This window comes from Perognathus longimembris, chromosome 21 (genome assembly GCF_023159225.1).
Source record: "Perognathus longimembris pacificus isolate PPM17 chromosome 21, ASM2315922v1, whole genome shotgun sequence".
In the NCBI taxonomy this organism is placed as follows: Eukaryota; Metazoa; Chordata; class Mammalia; order Rodentia; family Heteromyidae; genus Perognathus; species Perognathus longimembris.
In genome coordinates this window covers 10,941,192-10,962,141 of record NC_063181.1, presented here as the reverse complement: position 1 = coordinate 10,962,141, position 20,950 = coordinate 10,941,192, and the positions used below count along the sequence as shown (strand labels likewise).

General features: G+C 39.1%; 1 protein-coding gene across 2 annotated transcripts in view; it reads right to left on the bottom strand.

Annotated features, from left to right (window-relative positions):
- The window catches only part of Psd3 (pleckstrin and Sec7 domain containing 3), a 320,435-nt gene that overhangs the window by 12,655 nt on the left and 286,830 nt on the right, over window positions 1–20,950 (bottom strand). For both annotated transcript variants that reach the window (XM_048330837.1, XM_048330838.1), the window contains 3 exons: window positions 12,216–12,373; window positions 8,800–8,944; window positions 3,527–3,670 (listed from right to left, as the gene is read on the bottom strand). In XM_048330837.1, the coding sequence (XP_048186794.1) occupies window positions 3,527–3,670; window positions 8,800–8,944; window positions 12,216–12,373 (447 nt within the window). The remainder of the gene's footprint in view (window positions 1–3,526; window positions 3,671–8,799; window positions 8,945–12,215; window positions 12,374–20,950) is intronic.

Here is a 20,950-nt window from a genome sequence, read left to right as displayed (position 1 = left end):
GCCTGCAATCAACCTGACCTTCCACAATCCCTCTTCAGTAAATCTCTCAAGAGCTCAACCCCGAGTCATGGTTTGGTTTGGTTTGACATTGTTTTGATATTGAATCTGGAAATAAAGCTCAGCTTAGAACTTGCTGGGTAGCTCTGGCTGGACTTGACTTGTTTCAGTCTCACAAGTACTGAATGTTTATTTTAAGAAATTAGAAAGTAACTGTGAGTTTTTGACTATGGAATGAGTTTTTCACTTGTTAGGTTTAACAAGTCTTTCACAAGGAATTTTATTTGTTGTTTATTTTGATCAAGTAAGTAAAAACAATCCTCAAACAAAACAAACTCCCTTGCACCTCCAATCAATAGTCAGAGAGAGAAGTGTGCATTTAGTTATAGCTCATTGTGAATGAATTTTGCTCCTTTAAGTAAAAATGAATCCCTTTCTAACAGGTTAACATGTAGGTTAAAAGAAAAAACAAAAGCTCTGAACATAAGTTACTAGAATTTCTATTGTTTACTTGGGGTGAGGATATGGTGATTTCTTAACCATGGAAGGAGCTGGGAAACTGACTCACCAGGAAGGAATGTTTGAACTGAGTCATAAACACAGGAATATTCCATGTTATCACTAACAACTTGATATCCAGCCAAAAAAAAGTGCTTTTTTATTTTTATTTTTTTCCAAGACTGGATAAAATGAATAGAATTGCTCTGAAACCAAAGAAAGCATGTGGATAACAATCTACCAAGGAACAGGTGAGAGATGTCACACCTGTAGTAATTTCTTTTCAGAGCAAACCGATGGGAGTGGTGACTACCTAACAGACTTGCTCTCAGATGAGCTTCTGGTCCTGGCTACTGGGCTTGCTCAGAGAACTACTCCTACTGATGCTATCTTTTACACTAAATGACAAAATTTCACTAAGTCACTCAACAAATATGTACCAAGCACTCAGTCAAGAGTCTAGGAGAGAGAGGGAAAGGGAGAGGGAGAGAGAGAGAGAGAGAGAGAAAGAGAGAGAAAATGAAACACAATGGCAAGGAACTCTCTTTAGTCTATATCCAGAGAGAGAAGCAACTTGCTCAGAAAATGTTATTCTAAAGCAAAAGATATTAAGGAAGGACCACTGTAAGCTTTCTCAGTGGATCAATTTTGGTGGCTAATGGCATAGCTCAGTGGACTATAGGAAATATGACTTCAATTTTCATTTAAGTTAGTGAAAAACAATGATTTACTTTGGAAAAGCATTCTTCTAACCCTAACCTTTTTAGAAGACAGGCCTACAAAGTGAGGTTGTCTTCTACCTTCTTGGAAGACACAGGTTAATCCAACACATTTCATGTGTAAGCATGTGTCTGACTTTAATGAGCCAAGGGGTCTGGAATACAACCTTTGTGCTCCTTGAGGAAACAATTTGATGTAAGCAAGACTTAATTCCCCAAAGTTGATCCAGTTTCATGTCAAGAAAACAAAAATATTAGTTCTTGCCACACGACCTTTTCAGGAAAGGAACACCATAAAAAAATCTCTGAGCAAGGACAATTTTACATTGACCTTGCAATCCCTCCACCTTCTGGGGTGTCAGGCTCTTCGCCTGCTGGAATCAGGGGATTAAGGTGTTGGGAAATTTAATTAGAATGTGTGAAACAAAATGGGCTTCTGGCTTAAAGCTAGTCCAGAGTATAAAGAATAATGATTGCTTCTTGAGAACTCCCATTTCCCAAGAAGGAACACGCCTGGGGAAAGATGAGCCACTTACGTTTTTTGTTGTGGTGTTTTTGTTTTTTTTTGTTGTTGTTGCTGCCATTGTTTCCTTTTTAGTATATAGTTTTCAAGTGTTTTGCTGGAAAGTCACCTATAGATTTTGCTAAAAAACTTTTGCCATTATCACTATCCCCTGGTATCTTCATCCAACCAGAGCAAGGACATGCTTGACCATGGAGAAAAATAGTTTATAGATCTGCAGTAAAAATGCCATCTTTTAAGTTTAGAGCCACATTTGGTGATAAAACTTTTACAACGGAGTAAGTTTCATTTAGCTTGATTTATTAAGGCGTCTATGAAAGGCCTCTATGAAAGCCTTCTTAATTTCAGGGGCGAGCAGAGAGCACAGGCAGGAAGTGAACTTGAGGCCCCTATACATCTGGAGCCTACAGTCCTGAACTGGGGGATGCAGACTTCACTACAGATACAAAAACAGAGGAACAGAACTTTTCACATAATGCAAATGATGGGGAGCTGTGCAGCAGAGGAGCCTCAGCGGTAGGTCTAGAGAAGGCTTTTCAGAGGAGGGATTTGGGCTATACTTTGAATGGGCAGGACTTGCAGAAATGCAGATGGTAGCAAAGCATTCCAGGCAGAAGAAAGCAGATGAACAAAAGGAAAAAAGTGTGTGTGTGTGGGGGGGCAATGCATTTGCAGAAGTGCAACTGAAGTACATAGAGGCTGATATAGGAAAGACCAGTCTTAGGGAAAGGAAATCCTCTCTGAAGGTAAGTGGTGGGGTTTCCTGGGGGAACCCCCAGGGCAGCTGTTGAGTGTAGCACTTCTACTATCTGGGTTGAGCTTCAGAAAAGCAATTGAAGTAAGAAAGAAGAGACAGTGGATGCAACTGTTAGGCTCAAGTGGGAAATGAGAAATGTAGGAATGCACACAGCAAAAAATAAGCACATGGTAAGGAACAAATGGCTGAGGCACTGGACAGGCAAGGTCAATGCCAGTTTCAAGTATGAGGCGGAAACAGGGTAGTGAAATGGAAGGAAGGGGGTGGGGGTGGAAGGGACTAGAGCTTCAGTGGATAAACACAGCTATAGATGGGTTTAGCACAACAGAAAATTATACCTGAAGAATTGAAAACTGATTCTGTTGGGGATTACATGGTACCTTAAAAATTTTTTTTCGGTGGGTCATGGGCTTGAACTCTGGGCCTAGGCACTGTCCCAGAGATCTTCAGCTCAAGCTATCACTCTACCTTTGGAGCTATACCTCAACTTTTGTGTGCGATTAATTGAAGATAAGAGTCTCATAGACTCCAGCCCTAGGAGCTGGCTTTGAACCATGATCCTCAGATCTCAGACTCCCGAGTAGCTAGGATTATAGGCGTCAGCCAACAGCACCTAGCTTTCTATTTATCTCAGCCAACAGCACCTAGCTTTCTATTTATCTCAGCCAACAGCACCTAGCTTTCTATTTATCTTGTTGATTCCAGCTCTGCTGGAAGAGTTACAAGGGTGGCAAGTAGCTTTCCACCCTGGCAGCTGCCCCATTGTTCTTTTCTTGTAGCCTTACTATTCCAACCAGGTTGTCTGTTTGCTTCTAAGTGAATAAATTGGTCATCATTCTTTGATCCTTGTTTGACACTTCAATAGAATCACCAACCTGAGGGGCCTCCTGGCCCAGCTACATTAGGAAGTCCAAAATTAGAATCAGGGTCAAACAACCTCTCTACCATGACAGGAACTGTGGCTGCTAAAAGCTCCCCCCCACCATGGATAAATGACAGAATCAGTATTTATTTGCATTTAGGTTCACCTACCTCAAACTCCAGATAGTGATCTTTCAGCTTGTATTCATCTACGTCCTTGGCTTTGACCTTCTTGTCGGGGGGATATGAGCGGTGCTCAGCCAGCTCCGTGGTAATCTGCTTCAGTTTGCTTTCATGAGATTTCAGCTGCTCCTCCTGTGGGAAATGATGAAGCCACTTGGAGTGCACAACATGGATCGATAAACAAAGTAGCATATTTTCAAGAATCCCTTATGGGGAATGACTTTAAGCTCTCAAGAGTCCAAAGCATCTCTGCTCTGACACCATTCCAACCAAAGGAATGTAGCCAGCATTTCTAGATCCTTTCCTAGGGAGACCAGTCTCTCTAACCAGGGCCCTTATCACAAAACTAAATGACTTCAGAAGCTTTCATCAGCTGTAACTGGCATCTAGCTGGGACCACACCTCCTTTTAAAAAATAAAAATTATCTTTAAGTAATGGTACAAACATCAATTTAGTAATACGACAAGTCTTGAGAGAAACTCCTAACAGGTAAGTCACCAAGTGACCAATTAAGGTCCTAGCCTAAGAGCCATGTAAATTACTTCACCAGTTCATGCTCGCTCAGCAATGCCACTCGCTAGCCATCTGCCCACCCATCACAATGAATTAATATCTACCTACATAGGTTTTCCCTTTGGAAATCTATCAGGTATTATTCTAAAAAGAGCAAAATATAGCTGTTTATTCTCTTCAAACTAGCAGAGGTTTCCCACTTCAATTCCACTGACTTCAAGTTTTCACTGAGTTAAAATACACACATTGATTATTGTCACAACAGCACAAATACAATTTCTGGGCTACAGTAAAATGCACAACTGATGCTATGTCATGAAATATCCCTTAGCATAAGTCCCCTTCCCGCAGTGGTTTGAAAACATACTTGAAATGAACATGTAAGAATTCTCTTGTATTCCTAAAATTGTATACAGCTTCTTGTTCTTTTTTCCCATGCAAATTATCCAAAACCTTGAGTATTAATTTCATATGTATAGTACTATATATATATAGGTAAATGAAGAGAAGCTGATTAAAATAATTATACACATGCATATATACCTGTTGTACAAAAATTCCCATATCCTGTAATTGTGCTTAAAAGTTCTAAGGTCTTTTAGAACCTTAGGTGGGGGGTGCCAGCCCTTAGGCATTGAGAAGTTTCTAAAGTCTGAACACTATAAAATACTACTTTTGGGGTTGACAGTAAGACATATAGTATTTACAAAATATTGGAGGATACCCACTCAAATATCCAAGATTGATGAAGAAAATGATCAACAAGTTAGAAAACTAATGATCTAGGTAAGCATGACAAAAGGCTGTAAGGAGCAGGGCACAATGTGAAAGACACTGATGAGGTGAAAGTGACAGCGCCTTGGATTGGAATGTGCAGCATGTGGTAGAGTTGGGGCGGGTGGGGTGCGGTCTTGACCAGTGAAGAATGACTTCTGAATGCCACCCTCGCAGTGCTGCCTGTCCTCTACCTTTGACACGAGTTGCTGGGATGACTTTAATGAGAGAAGCAGGCACCTAACTTCCCTTTGTTCACTACATAGCCTGACTCAAATTGCAATGTTCCGTATTGAATATTCATCGATTATCCATCCCCTTAAACTTTTTCAAGGGAATGGCTGGAATTCCAAGAAGGAATCAGGACTAAACGTAAAGACTGACCTCATGAAGTGTAAATATGTAGAGAAGCATGGAAAAGCTTGAAAGAGAAGACCTCAGTAAAGCATGTCTATCAACCTACTCCAGCTCCGGGCCACTCTGGCTTAGGAGGGACAGCTGGAATAGACTGGATCTAAACCCCTTGGTGGAGCTGTGAATGGGGCATGTTGCACAAGTCCTCAGATAATCCTTATGCATATTCAAGCCTGAAGATGGTTTCTTTGGTGGGTATAAAAACAGACCCTAAAGGGGGCCAACGATGAAATCCTACATAATTTGGAGAGCTACACTAGGAGGAGGAATACAAGATGAATTTCAAAGCAGTGTCTTTAGCCCCAGCAGAAGACTAATGTGCTCTGACAACACTGTCATGAAGAACAAGTAGAGAAGATGACTCCTACCCAGCAGAGCTGTTCAGGAAGAACCGTGTGGCACTGACAATCATCAATTTTAATAATTGAGGCTAATAAGCTTTGGAGAGAAGACAAGAATAAATTAAAGCAAAGCTTACAAATGACAGGGTGACAAACAATGTGTCTTAAAAGTACCAAACAATCTTTTAATTGAATATTTCATTTTCTCTTCACATTGTTTATCTTTTTTTCTCTCAGCAGGGCACTCAAATTGCTATAACAGATACGTTATAAATGGAAATTGCCCAAAAGGTTCATGGATAGTTAGTGGGTTGGCGGAGAAAAGAAAGATGGTCAGGCTGAGAGATCCTGGGATTTCAACAGGAGGATTGATGTGACCCCACAGGACATCTGGCAATGTCCTACTCTATTTGTTACCTTTGAAAATTGAATGTCATTCTTCCCTGTAAGCTGAAATCAATTGGTCCTTTCTACTGCCAAGTTTTTTAGTTAAGGTATAACTAAATTCCATGGTAATAGTAATGTTATCTAGTAAGCATCCAATAATTAAGACAAATTAGCATGAAGAAAATATGAAGCCATGTCAACTCTCTTCTTCCTACTAGTGTTTGTCTTTTATAACAGGACGATTCAGACACATTGCTTTGCTCATTCCTCACTGCTCTCCATTCTCTAGTCAAGGAGAGCAGCATGTTTTCTGTTCCCACAACTCCACCTAACTGCTCTCAATAGGTGAGAACACCTTTATCTCTTCTACCTTTCTATGTTTATCTTAACATAACATTCTCCATGTTTGATAATTTTTAACCAAGTAACTTAAAAACAACTTAGTCTGTGCTGGAATCCTGGACATCACAGTATTTGGAGACAGGAAGGTAAGACTCTGAAACACCAATATGAGGAAAACAGGAGATGGTGAGATGGGGTTCCCTAAGTTCCATCAGTTCCCAGCTGTCTGTGCCAAGAGATAGTTCCCCCCACTTCAAAATGCCACCAGAGCTATCCATTCTGTGTGCTCCAATACACACATCTATGCCTTTCTGCTACAGATAGCTTTCTCTGAAGGCCTTTCTCTTAGTGGTGACTTGTATCGTTTTATCACATTAAGAATAATTTTTAAAATACAACTTGGATCACATTACTGTCCTGCTGAAAACTATCCTGAAGACACTGGGAGCCACTAGAGCATCTAAAATCCTGCAACCCAACAGAGAGGCTTCAATGATTTGTACACTGAAAACCTGGGTGATCACAGCAAGACTCTTGCTATTGCTAGTGTAAGAAATAAGAAGGTAGCCTAGTGGGGCAATGGCACTGGGGTAGTGCAGACAGGTTTAAGACTGGCAATGAACTAAAACAAATCTCTAAGTAGGATAGGAATACAGCAAAACATGGTTTTAAGAGAGAAGAGTTGGACAATAAAAAAGTAGTTATGAACAGTCAATAGACACAAGAAGAAATGTTTACATCTTTGGCCATGAAAGAAATGCAAATCAAAATAATATTGAGATTCCACTGCACTATAGTTACAATGGCCAGTATCAAGAAAACTAATAATAACAGATGCTGGCAGGGATGTGGCCAAAAGGGAACACTACAGTATTGTTGGGAGGAATGTAAACTTGTTTAACTACTCTGGAAAGCAGTATGGAGCTTCCTCAGAAGACTAAACATAGAACTTCCCTATGACCCAGCAATTCTACACCTGGGTATTTAACCCAATAGATCACAAATAAGGCCACACTAAAGCTACCAGCACAATCATGTTCAATGCAACATTATTTACCATAGCCAAGATATGAAATCAACCCAAATGCCTCTCAGTGGATGAATGGATCAAGAAAATGTGGTATAAATTCACAACAGAATTCTATGCTTCCATCAGAAAGAATGGCATCGTACAGTTCCCAGGGAAATGGAAAGACTTGGAAAAAATATTAAGAAAAATAAGCCAGGGCTGGGGATATAGCCTAGTGGCAAGAGTGCCTGCCTCGGATACACGAGGCCCTAGGTTCGATTCCCCAGCACCACATATACAGAAAACGGCCAGAAGCGGCGCTGTGGCTCAAGTGGCGGAGTGCTAGCCTTGAGCGGGAAGAAGCCAGGGACAGTGCTCAGGCCCTGAGTCCAAGGCCCAGGACTGGCCAAAAAAAAAAAAAAAAGAAAAATAAGCCAGACCCAAGGAAGCATAGTTGCATGATTTCCCTCATTTTTAATAACTAAAATGTGCCTATAAATCTTCAAGTAAACACACTGAATGGAAAAAGACAAAAAATACACTTGGACATGATAAATTATATAGAATTTTAGACATTCACATGGTGAGACAAAATGAAGATAGTCTTAGGAGAGGATCAGAAAGGCTTACTAGCTATAGGCAAATGATCATATAAAATGGTATTTATTGAAATGAACTCAAAGAAATGGAAACAAGAGCTTTTGTTGTTACTTTTTATTGTTTTGTTTTATTTCTGTACCTTCTGTCTTGTATGTAAGTTTATCTCTTTGGGGAAGCATAAGGGGGAGGACAGAAATGGTAGGACAAAGGGTAAACAAATGCAGCAGTGATACTCACTAGACACTATGTTAAAAGTGAACTATACAACTTGTTGGAGGGAGTCAGGAGGGAAAAACTGAGAGAAAGCAAGGGAAGGGGAGATGTACACAACTGTAACCCCTCTGTATATTTACAATAACAAAACATAGTTATGTAAATATGAATGGTTTAATTTACCTTTGATTAGCCTAGAAATCTCTTATGTTGCTGGTGGAGACAGAGCTCAGTGATAGAGAACATACCTAGCCTGGCTAAGGCTGTGGGTTTCCCTGCCCTGCAAAAACTTCCCCAAACCCACAAAACCCAAATGTTCCATTCAGTTCTGCTCTGAGGGGAAAAGAAAGGCCCTTTTGCCATACTGTGAGCAATAAATATTGAAAATATTTTTATAAAGCTAGCAGCAAATGCAGTCGATGCTAAATAAAATGAATGAATGCACAGCTGGATGAAAACCTTGCTAGGAAGCTAGGATATAAACCCAACATGGGCTATGCAAAAGCCACACATGAGGGGCATATAAAGCCCAGTACACTGTGCTACCCCACCGTACAACAGTCCTAATGGGACAAGGGCTCCCATGTGTCCTCAAGACATTGAGCATTCCTGAATATTAGTAAGATTACATTTTTTTCCAAGTGAAAAGTCTGTCACAGAGAGTTACCTGAGATAATTTTGTTGTAGTGGCAGGCAGAAGTGGGCGGCTGAATTTCTTTTGAGACCCAATAGCTGCTGGAAATGGTGGTGCAGAAAATACTGCTGCCACACAATTAATTTTGCTTATCCATCCTTGCATCTCCTCAGGACTCCTGGGAAAGAAAGGCATAGTCATATTAGGGTATTTACATATCCTAGTACTTCACCCTTTGCCTATTTCTTATTACTTATTGAAAAATAACAAATTATTCCCTAACAAAACTTCTGTACAGAATTCTCAGTTGTGATCACTGAAGCAGTGCAAGGTCTACAGTCCATGCTTATCATAGTGCAAGACTTGGATCAGCTTCCTAGCATCCAGTAGGTAAAAACGAGAAGTATATTTATTAAACCTTTACTTTCTGTTTGATACTAGACTATATCAAAAAAATCAATTCATATCTTTTAACCAAATAATTTTATTTTGAAGTCTAGCTAGGCATTATTCATGGATACAGGGAATAAAAAAGAAAACTATGCTTAGTGTAGAAAACAATTTGATAGCTTCTTCAAAAATTAACTCTAAATTAGTCTTCAACCTAGCAATTCTTAAAGAAATACCCAGAAAGAAAAGACTTATACATATACAAAGATCTGTATGACTATAAGACATCTTTATCCCTACAAATCACAAAAGGGGAAACAATGAAACAGTCCATCAATTAGCAAATGGATAAACAAATTTTGTAGACCCACACAATCATATAGTGCTTACCAATAAAAGTAGGAAGTACTAGATGACTGAACTCCTGAACTTTATGCTAAATGAAAGAAGCCAGACACAAAAGAGCATGTTCTGTGTGATTTCCCTTACATAGAGGTTCACAGAAAGCAATGCTACCGAGACAGAATGTCGACAGTGGGGGCCTAGGTGATGGCAAACCAAGGGAATCTTCTGGAATGATGAAGTGTTCCAAAAGTGGATGTAGTAAATTGAGAAATTTACAAAAACCATCCAAGTACAAATTTGAAACAAGTAAGTTTACATGATGCCTTCTATCATTTATAAGGTACAAAACTGTTAGGAAAAAAAAAGTAACTGAAAAACCAAAGTCTAAGAGGAGATAGGAATCATCCGATGGAATAATCCTACTTTAATGTGTAATTATATCCATTTCTAAGTTTATAAAATGAGTGTTTAAATAGTCATGAACCAGAAAAGATTATCTACTATACATATGGTTACTAAACGAGAGATAAAAAATGTTGGCAAGATCTAAACCTCACTACCCTCATACCACAAAACACCAGCTCCTCATTGTACCTAGCTGCCTCTTAGTCTCATTTCTTTTTTTTTCCTTATTTATTGTCAAAGTGGTAGACAGAGAGGTTACAGTTTCATATGTTAGGCATTGGATACATTTCTTGTACTGTTTGTTACTTCCTCCCTCATCTCCCCTCCCCCTTGCCCTCTCCCCCCTGAGTTGTTCAGTTGCTTTACACCAAACAGTTTTGCAAGCATTGCCTTTGTAGTCCTTTTTCTTTTTATCCTGTGTCTCTCAATTTTGGTATTCCCTTTCACTTTCTAATTCTAATACCAGTACTCAGTACTCTAATACCAATGTACTCAGATAAGATACAGTGATAGTACGGGTACAACCACAGGAAGGGGATACAAGAGGATCATCAACAATAGAAGCTACCATTTCACATGGCATGTTGAAAGTAATTACAACAGTGATATATCACTTGTTTCCATAACATGGAGTTCATTTCACTTAGCATCATCTTATGCATTCATAGGGGCATAGCTAGTAGGCTCTTGTGATCCTCTGCTGTGACTAGCCTAAACCTGTGCTAATTGTTCCCTATGAGGGAGACCATAGAATCCATGTTTCTTTGGTTCTGGCTCACTTCACTTAGTATAATTTTTTCCAAGTTCTTCCATTTCCTTACAAATGGGGCAATGTCATTCTTTCTGATAGAGGCATAAAATTCCATTGTGTATATGTACCACATTTTCCTGATCCATTCATCTACTGAGGGGCATCTGGGTTGGTTCCAGATTCTAGCTATGACAAATTGTGCTGCGATTTTAATCTCATTTCTTCAGCTAAATTATTTCCATTGACTGACTTCTTCACTAGTTCTACCTAAGGTAGTTAAGTCTCTCTAGGTATTACATCAAGTATTTTAAAATTTAAAAATATTAGGGGATAGAATAATCTGAAAGATTTTGACTGATAGATGCAATTCTGCAGCTGGGAGTGAGTCCCTTTGTGGTGGTAACTATTCTACCACACACTCACTGCTACCCCACAGAAACTTGTTTGCTTATATCACCTCATGTCAGCAAATTCATACTTTTTAAGTATCTGTAGTAAAGGTTTTGTCATCTTTTTTGTTGTTGGTCATGGTCTTGAATTCAGGGTGCTATTCCTGAGCTTTTTTTGCTCAAGGCTAGTGCTCTATCACTTTAAGCCACAGCTCCACTTACTGTTTACTGGAGGCCAATTGAAGGCAAGACTTTCCTGCCTGGGCTGGCTCTGAACTGTGATCCTTTGATCTCGGCCTCCGGAGTAGCTAGGATTATAGGTGTGAGCCACCAGTGCTTGGCCATGATTTTTTTCATCTTACATTGTTTTAACAAGCATAGAGATACCTACATTCGTTACTTTGATGTTAAATTTTAAACCCACTGTCACTTGGGGTTGTCCAATGTGTTGTGGGTGATTCAGAGGTGAGGCCCAACAATGCTCAAGCAGTTTCCTTGGGAAAATTCCAAGCTTACAAGTCCGCAACTCTTCCTGTGACATGTTCTGCCTAATCTGAACATATCTACCTCCAAATCTCTTGCTAAACAATGTGATTTCATCTTTTGTTTCTACTATAATCATAGACTATTGGAGCTCAGAGAGAAATGAGAATAAGACAAAAATGTATACTTACTAAAGAGCTTCTACCTTCTACATTGTGGGAGGTACTTTATACATTATCTCATTTAACCCTCACCAGAGCCCTGTGAAATAAACATGATTACCACCAGAGTGGTAAGAACAGGTTTGACTAGGTTGGAAAATTATGTGCTAGGAGAAAGAGCTGGGCAATGATAATTGGAACCCATCCAGGTCTATTTTGCTCATTTTGTGAGAGAACTTGTCAACTAAAGCATTGATATTTTATTGATAAGGGCAGCCAGTTCTAGAACGGTAAGCTACTACCTAAAAACTACAGAGCTATTTTCTATCAGACAACATCCTTGAGCTCAGGTATTCTACTTTTGATAGTAGTCTTTGTGTAGTTGTTTCTAAAGGGTCACATGTTAATGATGTTGTCTTCAATTAAAAAAAAAATGCCCCTACAGAGTCTGATGCTATTCCTAGCATATAGAGCTAATCGAATCAATGTTTAAAAAAGGTAAAAGAAGCACACCAACACACATACTGGGTTTGGAAGAGCAGGACCCTCCAGTCAGCAGTTTTGAGCTTAAACACGTTGGGCTTCTTCTCATAGTCCGTGGCCTTGGAGGCCAGAGCGTGGTGCACACTTACGGCGTTCTTCAAGTCCTCCTCCGACAGGGCCTTCTCTGGCTTATATTCATCCTACAGATGGACGCAAAGACAAGGGATGTGTCACTGATCAGACCTCCACAAATTCTCCTTTGAAAACCTAAAACTTAGCAGAAAGGTTTTTATAAAACCCTTAAAACAAGCTTGACTATTATTTCTAGTAGATGCTGGGATTATTAGAAGCAAAAAAGACCCCCACCCCCAAACCAGTACACATGAACTACTAATACACCGTATTTCATTAAAAAACTAGGATGTTAAATCTTAAATAAACTTATATCTCTCCTGTAAAAAGCACATATACATGGAGGCTTATGCCTGGAGTCCTGAGATCTAGAGGGACTGTCCTTTGAAGCCTGTCTGGAAAGACTACATTGCCAAAACAAAAGCAGGCAGCAGGGCCGGGGGGGGGGGGGGGGGGGAGATGGTTTGAGTGGTCAAACCTTAGTACTGCAAACAAGAACACACAAACACATACATCATTAGAAGGTTCTGTTATCACACTGTAATTTGACAATTGTTTTCCCTTCTATTCACCAACACATCTGCCAATCAAGCAACCCAAATGTACTATCACCAGGAATTTAAACTTGGTAAAAAATAAGCGACAGGCAATTGACCCTTAATGATCACTGTTAGCATCAGTCTTGAGAGGCAAAACTTCTTAAATGCAAAGTAAACACCAGCAGCCATGTAAAGATCATTCACATTGACAACATTAAATGGCAAAGTTTCTCTATTGGAATTGCAAGTCTAATATTCACTATTCCTTAGAAGTAATGAGCTGCTCTTGACAATGACAGTCTTCTACAGAGGTATGACAAACAAAAGAGAATAAAAGAAAATATCAAAAATGGACACACAATTCTGTTCCATTATTGGTTCTACCAATTCACACAATTTTAAATCAAGTTATGTTTTGAGGTCTTAATCGTGTTCCTTGTAGAAGATTTTTCTTTTCTCCCCCTTTGGTGATTACTTAGCACCCTAAGGAGTCATGGTTCCTCCCAGGTGTTTGTCTCCCTCCCTCCCTCTCTCTCTCTCCCTCCCTCCCTCTCTCTCTCTCTTTCCCTCCCTCCCTCTCTTTCTTTCTTTCTTTCTTTCTTTCTTTCTTTCTTTCTTTCTTTCTTTCTTTCTTTCTTTCTTTCTTTCTTTCTTTTCTTTTCTTTTCCTTTCTTTCTTTCTTTCTTTCTTTCTTTCTTTCTTTCTTTCTTTCTTTCTTTCTTTCTTTCTTTCTTTCTTTCTCTCTCTCTCTCTCCCTCCTCTCTCTCCTCTCTCCCTCCCTCCCTCCCTTCTTTCAAATGAGAGCAGATATTTCAAGTAAAGGACATGACTACAGAATTCCACCTAGCCTTAGGATTAAGCTACCATAGCACCTTGCAGGTCTGCCCTCTATTCAACATAATTTACTTTCCAGACAGGAATCTGAGATAGGTAAAGATTGGAAGGAAAGAAATGCTCAGTGCTAGATTTACTTCCAGAGAATTTATATGCTGCCTCCTTTTCCAAACATATGATGTCCCAGAACACCTTATTTGATTTTTTGGGGAGAGATTAGTTTTGAAACCTGTAGGTCTCTTTTATAATATTCCAGGTTTTTATCTTTTATCTTTTTGTGGTTCTGAGATTTGAACTCACAGTTATTGAGTGTTCTACCACCTAGACACATATAACACTTTTTTTTTGCTTTAGTTTGCTTTTCAAATCGGGTTTAATGCTTTTGTACAAAACTAACCTTGAAACCAATTATTCCTACTTTATCTTCTGTGTAGCTGGGATTATAATTTTTTGAGAATCTCAACAACTTAAACCTTATCACTTGGAGCCACTATAAATATTCTTGGTGCATATTCTCATGTAAAACTGAGATTAAAGAATAGCATGTTTAGGCTGATTTAAACCACAATGAATTTAAAATATAATACTTACTGCAGGCCTACAAAATGGATGACTGTGGTTATCCTGAACTATGGTTTGGACTGGTTTGTTCCCCAAGATCAGGTAGTAGTTTCATCCCCTAGTCTTACCTTAACGGTATTGAGAAGGGGAAAACTGAACCCACTAATGTGTTGAGAAGTGGGACTCATGTGAAGTGGTTAGTAATCTAATCATTAGATTTAGAATTAACAAGAGAGATTACATATACACACATATCTACTATAATATAATGTAGCCCCAGGGTTTTTTCTTTTCTAGTTATTAATAATTATTTTTCTAGTAAAACCATCTCACCTTTTTTCTTTCTTTTTTTTTTTTTTTTTTGCCAGTCATAGGGTTTGAACTGAGGGTCTTGGGCACCGTCTCTGAGCCTCTTTGTGTTCAAGACTAGTGCTCTACCACTTGAGCCACAGTGCCACTTCTGTTTTTTTCTCAGCTGTTTATTGGAGATAAGAGTCTCATGGCCTTTCCTGCCTGTGCTGGCTTTGAACCCTGATCCTCAGATCTCAGACTCCTGAGTAGCTAGGATTATAGGCATGAGCCATTGGTGTCTGGTTCATGTCACCAATTTTAAAGGCAAAACATAAACAATAAAATACATTCAGCATTTTAAATTTATACTAGAAAATAAAGTTCAAACCATATTATGTAAAAAAGCAACAGCTATGTAGAAAAGAAGCATTAGGATTGAGAACTGACTAAAAATAAATTACTTCATCTATAGAGTTCATTATGACTTTTTTATTTTGCGGGACTTCAAGTAGAAAATAGTATTTAGATGATGGGATAGGAAAGAAATAAGGGCCAAATTGCCATAATCAAGCCATTTCACACCTGAGACTATTTGGTTGGAAATTAAATGTGAAACAGAGAGCAAGACAAACCCAATCAAGACATTTTCTGTAAGAAAAGAAAATGCTCCCTGACATGGATTACTATCCATTTTCTCAAACAAACGAAGGGTGAAAATGACACCTAGAAACATGTTACTCTCTCATGTTTCCGGCAATCCACATCTCCTCATTTGGTATGATTCATTAGAGCACTCCACCATCCTGGTAATTTCACAGTGCTATTTATTTTAAATTCATTTAAAACAAGGCATGAAAAGCTTTTCTTCCCACGATGTTTGTTAATTAAACCTCTTGTGAAGCTGAATCATAACACCCTAACACAAAAATCAACCAAGTACGCACAAATAATTGGCATCAAGCCTGAAAATTTGTATTCACAAGTGAATATAAAATAATTTGCAAAGTGACCAAATCTCAATGAAAATTCATCAACAGCAATTAAAAATGTACTCAGATTCTGTTTTCCAACTATTACTTCCTTCATCTCTTATTAAATAGTTAACATTGCCACCTATAGTTCAAATATATATGATATACATATCATATATATTATATATAATATATGTTATATATACTTAAGTTGCAATAGTTCTACAGCAAGAACATAGTAAGGAGAACTGAGAATCTCCTCTTGCAAAAGTAACTTAAACATGGCATTTAAAATAGTGTCTTTTTTATAATTTGAGTCTTATCTTTTTATAAATTCTAGTATTTCTGATTATCTTTCTAAAAATAACTCGGCTTCATCCTTCTATTTTTACCAGCAAACAAAGTGTTATATTCCCCAAAGTCTGGAAGCTAGGAGTAGCAAACAGCAAGTCAAAGGAAAACATGTTTTGATCCATTGCTCTACTAAGCATCTAGTTGGAAATCACAGATTTCAAAGCTGAAGCAAGCTTGGAGTTTCACTTGATTTTCTCACGTTATATAAACTATCAGAAAAAATGTGCCCTATATTACTGTGGAGAGGAGAATTACGACAGCAGGATAAGCCCAGGAAACTAAAGGAGTTGTAACTGTCATGAACAAGCATGTATGAAGCACTATGTTCCATATTAAAATGATGTGGTGGTCTCAGCTTATAAAAGGCCTCATGTTGGCCCGGAACCTTCCTCAGCCCACTGACAGAGTATTAACAGATGAACTAGGGCTTGAAGTGCTCTCTTGGCAAGCCGCAGCTTCTGAGAGAGGCACAAGTAATTTTGCATGATAAATCTGACAAGTGAACCTGATTATCATCAACATCTCTTGCAAGAAAATGACAAGATTCCTTAATTCAGTGTCTGAGGAAACTTAAGAAGTCTTAAAAAAAAAAAACTTTTTCAAGCAGGAACATTTTTCAATGCCCTTGCACATTTCTTCCATGTTTCTAATTACAACCACAATTGGGATGGTAGGGAGCAAGGCTAAAGGCCTTGCTTTCCTAATTGTGACCATGCTGCCTTGCTTGAGACCTCTCATCTCAGATCCTTGTAAGCACCATGTCAGGGTTCAATTCATGTTTCCCTCTGTGACTTTCACATGCATGGGGTGGGTGAATTAATTACTGAAAGGATGGAGAGGATGAACGGCAATGAGAAGAGGGAGAAGAGGAGAAAGGAAGGCAAGGAAACTGAGAGGAAGAAAGAGAGGAAAGAAGGGAGAGTTAGATGGAGGGAAAAGGAGGAAGAAAGCACTTCCAGTGACCTACACAGGAAAGGATTAAGGAATGAGCTGACTTGCTGACCCACCTCACACTTGATTAGCTGGGAAAAAGCAACAAATCAGTGCATCAGCTGTGGAGCCAATACAGGTCTATATAACTTCATTCATTTTGTATCGAAACTGACTGTTCTATGGGTTCTCCTCCAGCTTTGCTTATCTTTTCCAGCCCTGGCTAGTAATTCCTCTGTTCTTTCCTGAGAAGCCACAGTACCTAGACACTGACAGGTTCCGAAGCAAAATTTTACACTCTGGTCAGCATGCTGAGCAAATCAGGACTACACAACCCATCTTCTGTCAGGGATAGAATAGAACCTGTTCAACCCTCCCCCACCCCAGCTTCCTACAGTGCTGGCCTTTCAAAAATAAACCCTAAAAGGACACCAATTATCCTATTGGATGGATGCTACCTGTGCTGTCTGGTCCTTTTCTTGGAAACCTTTACTTTCTCATCTGCCACTCTAACTCTTGGTGAATTCTTTCATTCCCCACACACCGGCATAAGCCTTCACCTAACAGAAGCTGATCAGACAGAAAAAAAAAATTCCCTCCACCCGGACCCAGGACCCAGTAAAGAACCAGTTTCTGTTGTCTGGGTATTCAAACTAAAATCATGTTTTTCAAGAGAATCTTTCAGGGTACCACAGCCTAAAGGCCTTACACCCCAGAAACTAGTGTGTGCTACCAGTAATGCCTTTCTATTGATTTATAGATTTAAAAAAAATTATGATTATGTCCTACATATCTCTTCCACAATGCTCATGCATCTCAGCTGGACTGGGTCTTTCATCTAAATGATGACTAATGAAAACTACGGTGTGATCATTCTCTGTGGGGAGCACGAGGCTTCAAAGCCTCTTTCACATTCTGTTTGTCTTTTAAGCATTTAACATGTTTTGGAGGAGGATGAAAGCGGGTCCAAGAGCTGCTTTTCAAAGCACAAAATGTCATAAAGCCAGCAGTTTCACAAAAGGAAATGAAAATATCCTGAGCTCACAGGAAAGCAAACAAGAGCTGCAGGGGACCCTGACTAGATCAGTTGGCCCTAGGAGCTATGGCACGTGGCACACCACCGACTGGCTTCCATTACGACCATCTGGGAGTTCTGGACTCTTCATTGGTCCCCTTCTGCCTATACTTGCTCACCAGTGATTATACCTACACTTGAAGCACTGTATTAACCTTTTTTCCAACTGGACTTTTAAACTCTCTTATAGGCACTGTAATTGCTCCAGTGAGCCAAAGAATAAGGAGAAGATTTAGCTTGCTATCACATTACATTGGGAGCTCTTGGCACCTAGGACAGAAAGCTCCCAGGATACTTGTAATAGCAAACTAATCTTTACAGAATGAACTGATTTTCTTTTTCCTTTCTAAAGACAAGATGAAGGCAAATATCAAGAACCTGATCTCAGGTGTAAAACAGAAACAGAAAAAAATGTATCCAACTTGCCTTGTTTTTCTGTACTTGTTTTTTTTCAAGCATTCTACCCTGAGCTATAACCAAGCACTTTACACTTGGTTTACAAATCATGTTACCTGGTGTTTTTCATGAGATGAGGTCTAAGAATTCACTAGCCACTCGTATTGGTACTCTCATCTCCAGTGTCAGCCCAAACTCTGTAGGAAGTAGACACTATGTTTGTCTCTTGCATAGTACTCCAGGTCATTATTAATGCAGTTGGTCCTGGCTTTATGAACGATCCTGTTACTCTGTGGGTGTTCTTTTCACTTGGACAACTCTGAAGGGCCCACAGAGAGGAATGAAGTAAGTGGTGGCGAGGGAGAGTGTGTAAAACCATGAGAAGTAAAACAAGGGCTTTGGATATCAAAACTTACCTAAGGAAAAGACAAAACAAGGACTTATTTCACTTTAGAGATAAATCAGTAACAGGAAAAAGATTCAGTAGAAATGAGACAGGCACTGGGGATCTACTATTTGTAAAAATTACAGGAAGGAGTTGTCACAAGAGAGAAGGTAGCAGGAAGATCCAAGTGGAAACTTTGGAGCTGAGCTTCTGGAAGGTAGTTGTCGATACAATCTGGATGCCACACCCACCATCCACTCAAACTGCTTGATCAATAAGTTTCTGGTTGCTGAATTAATATGGCACTTTCTAATTGCTATTATCCCTTGCTACAAAAGGAAACCATCTAACATTTCTTAGTTTTCTCAGGCTCCTTTGCAGCTTCTTCTTAGGGTGTTTATGAAATGTCTGTAACATTGGTTTCATCTTTGATCTTCTCACTCTTCCAAGATCTGAGGGACATTTTCTATTCCAATGGCATGAATTAACATATCTTTGTTGATGATATTCCAAATCTGTATTTTGAAGGTCTTTCCTTGGCTCCAGATAAGTGTATGGACAATCTGGATATACCCATTCACTTCATTCCAAAGAATTCAACTCCACAAACTGAAGTCTTCAATTATACTGCATCTCTTCCCTTTAACTTACTGTAGGTTCCAGCAAATCTGGCCTGTGTATTTATACTTGGATTTGATACCAACCCAGACTCCATTTCACAACCAGACAGATCTTTCTGAACTATAAATACGATATCTCCCAATTTGGAACACTCTTGATAGTGTGACATGGTTCGAAGATAGTTTCAACTCTTTAATATGGTTTCCTAGGCTCTTCACATCCAGTCTATACCACCTTTTACACTCCACTGAGCCTATAGCTCACCAATGGGCTGTGGTTTCACACAGCTCGATATCCACACCGATTTGTTCTTGCTAGAGTCTCACATAGGCTAACTTCTACTTGTCTTTTTAATGTATTATTAGATAACACTTCCCTCATAATTATTCCCATGATCTTCCTGGTTCTTTCTAATGTTCAATTAAATATCCTTCTTCATGTCTTTGCTTATATAGTACGTTTCCTTTTGCAGAGTTTAGTAAATTACATTGAATTGTTCTTTCTTTTTAATCTTTCTACATAGAACATACTTCAGGCTTACAATCCTGTCTCTAACATGTAATATTTTAAGCATCTGGTAGAGGTCCTAACCTGTTAGATGCATTCATTATTGATTTACTTCCTAACATTCATGTATCTAAGAACGATAGTTTCTTGGCCAAAGTTCAACTGATAATGGATGCTTAAGTCACTTTTAGGTGTTAATCTGAGAATTATCAAATAGCGTGGAGTGGGAGAGATGGTGACATATCAGGATATTTCACAGTTTGGGAAGACAATAGGAAGAATATGTGAAAATAGACCCGTGGTAGAATATCTCAAAGTTTACTTGCTCCTACTAGGAGGTAATTAGAGACAATTCCATATTTTAATTAAAGAACTGACAAAATCAGGCGAGTGCCAGACTTTTTCATTTCGTTTGTAGAACTGAGAAGTGAATCCAGGGCCTCAAGGATGCTAGCTAAGGTCTCCAGGACTTGAACCACACCCCTCCACACTACTGGGTTGTTGTTGCTGTTTGTTTTTAAGCAGTGTTAACAACCGTTTTACAAGCCAGAACATGGCTTCCCTTCTGTTCACTCCTATCTGATAGGAATCTGCACCCCGCTCTTCCTAAAAGTACACATTGTCCCTGGTAAGACAATCTACAGTAGCTGCCTGGTTTTTCAATGAATTCCTTCCTGATTTTGCTACATTTTGCCCCTCTGTGCCCCTTGTCTCTCCAACTCTGCTCCATAGTATTTGGTGTCCCTCTTTAGCCATGATTAAAACTCTGATCTGATCTGCTGAGGTCTCTGTCTTCTCTCTTTATTTCTGTCTGCTTGATCTTTCCTAACATTATACATATATTTAAATTTTAATTGTTATTGTAAAGGTGATGCATAGAGGGTTTACAGTTACATAAGCCAGGTAATGAGTATATTTCTTCTTGAACAGTTTCACCTCTTTCCTCCTTTGCCCCCAGATTTTCCCTCCCCAAACCTGCTCCACCCAACAAGTTGTATATTCATTTTCAACATAGATAATACTACCTTAACTACTGATTTTACAGCCAGGTTGGCATCCTTTCTGACTGAAATGAAATAATGCTCTGCTAGATAACCCATGGCTAAACTTCGCATTCTCCTTCAAAATGTACAATTTTCTTTGTACCAGTTTTTTTCTCTGTATAAAAGGAATTTCACAAC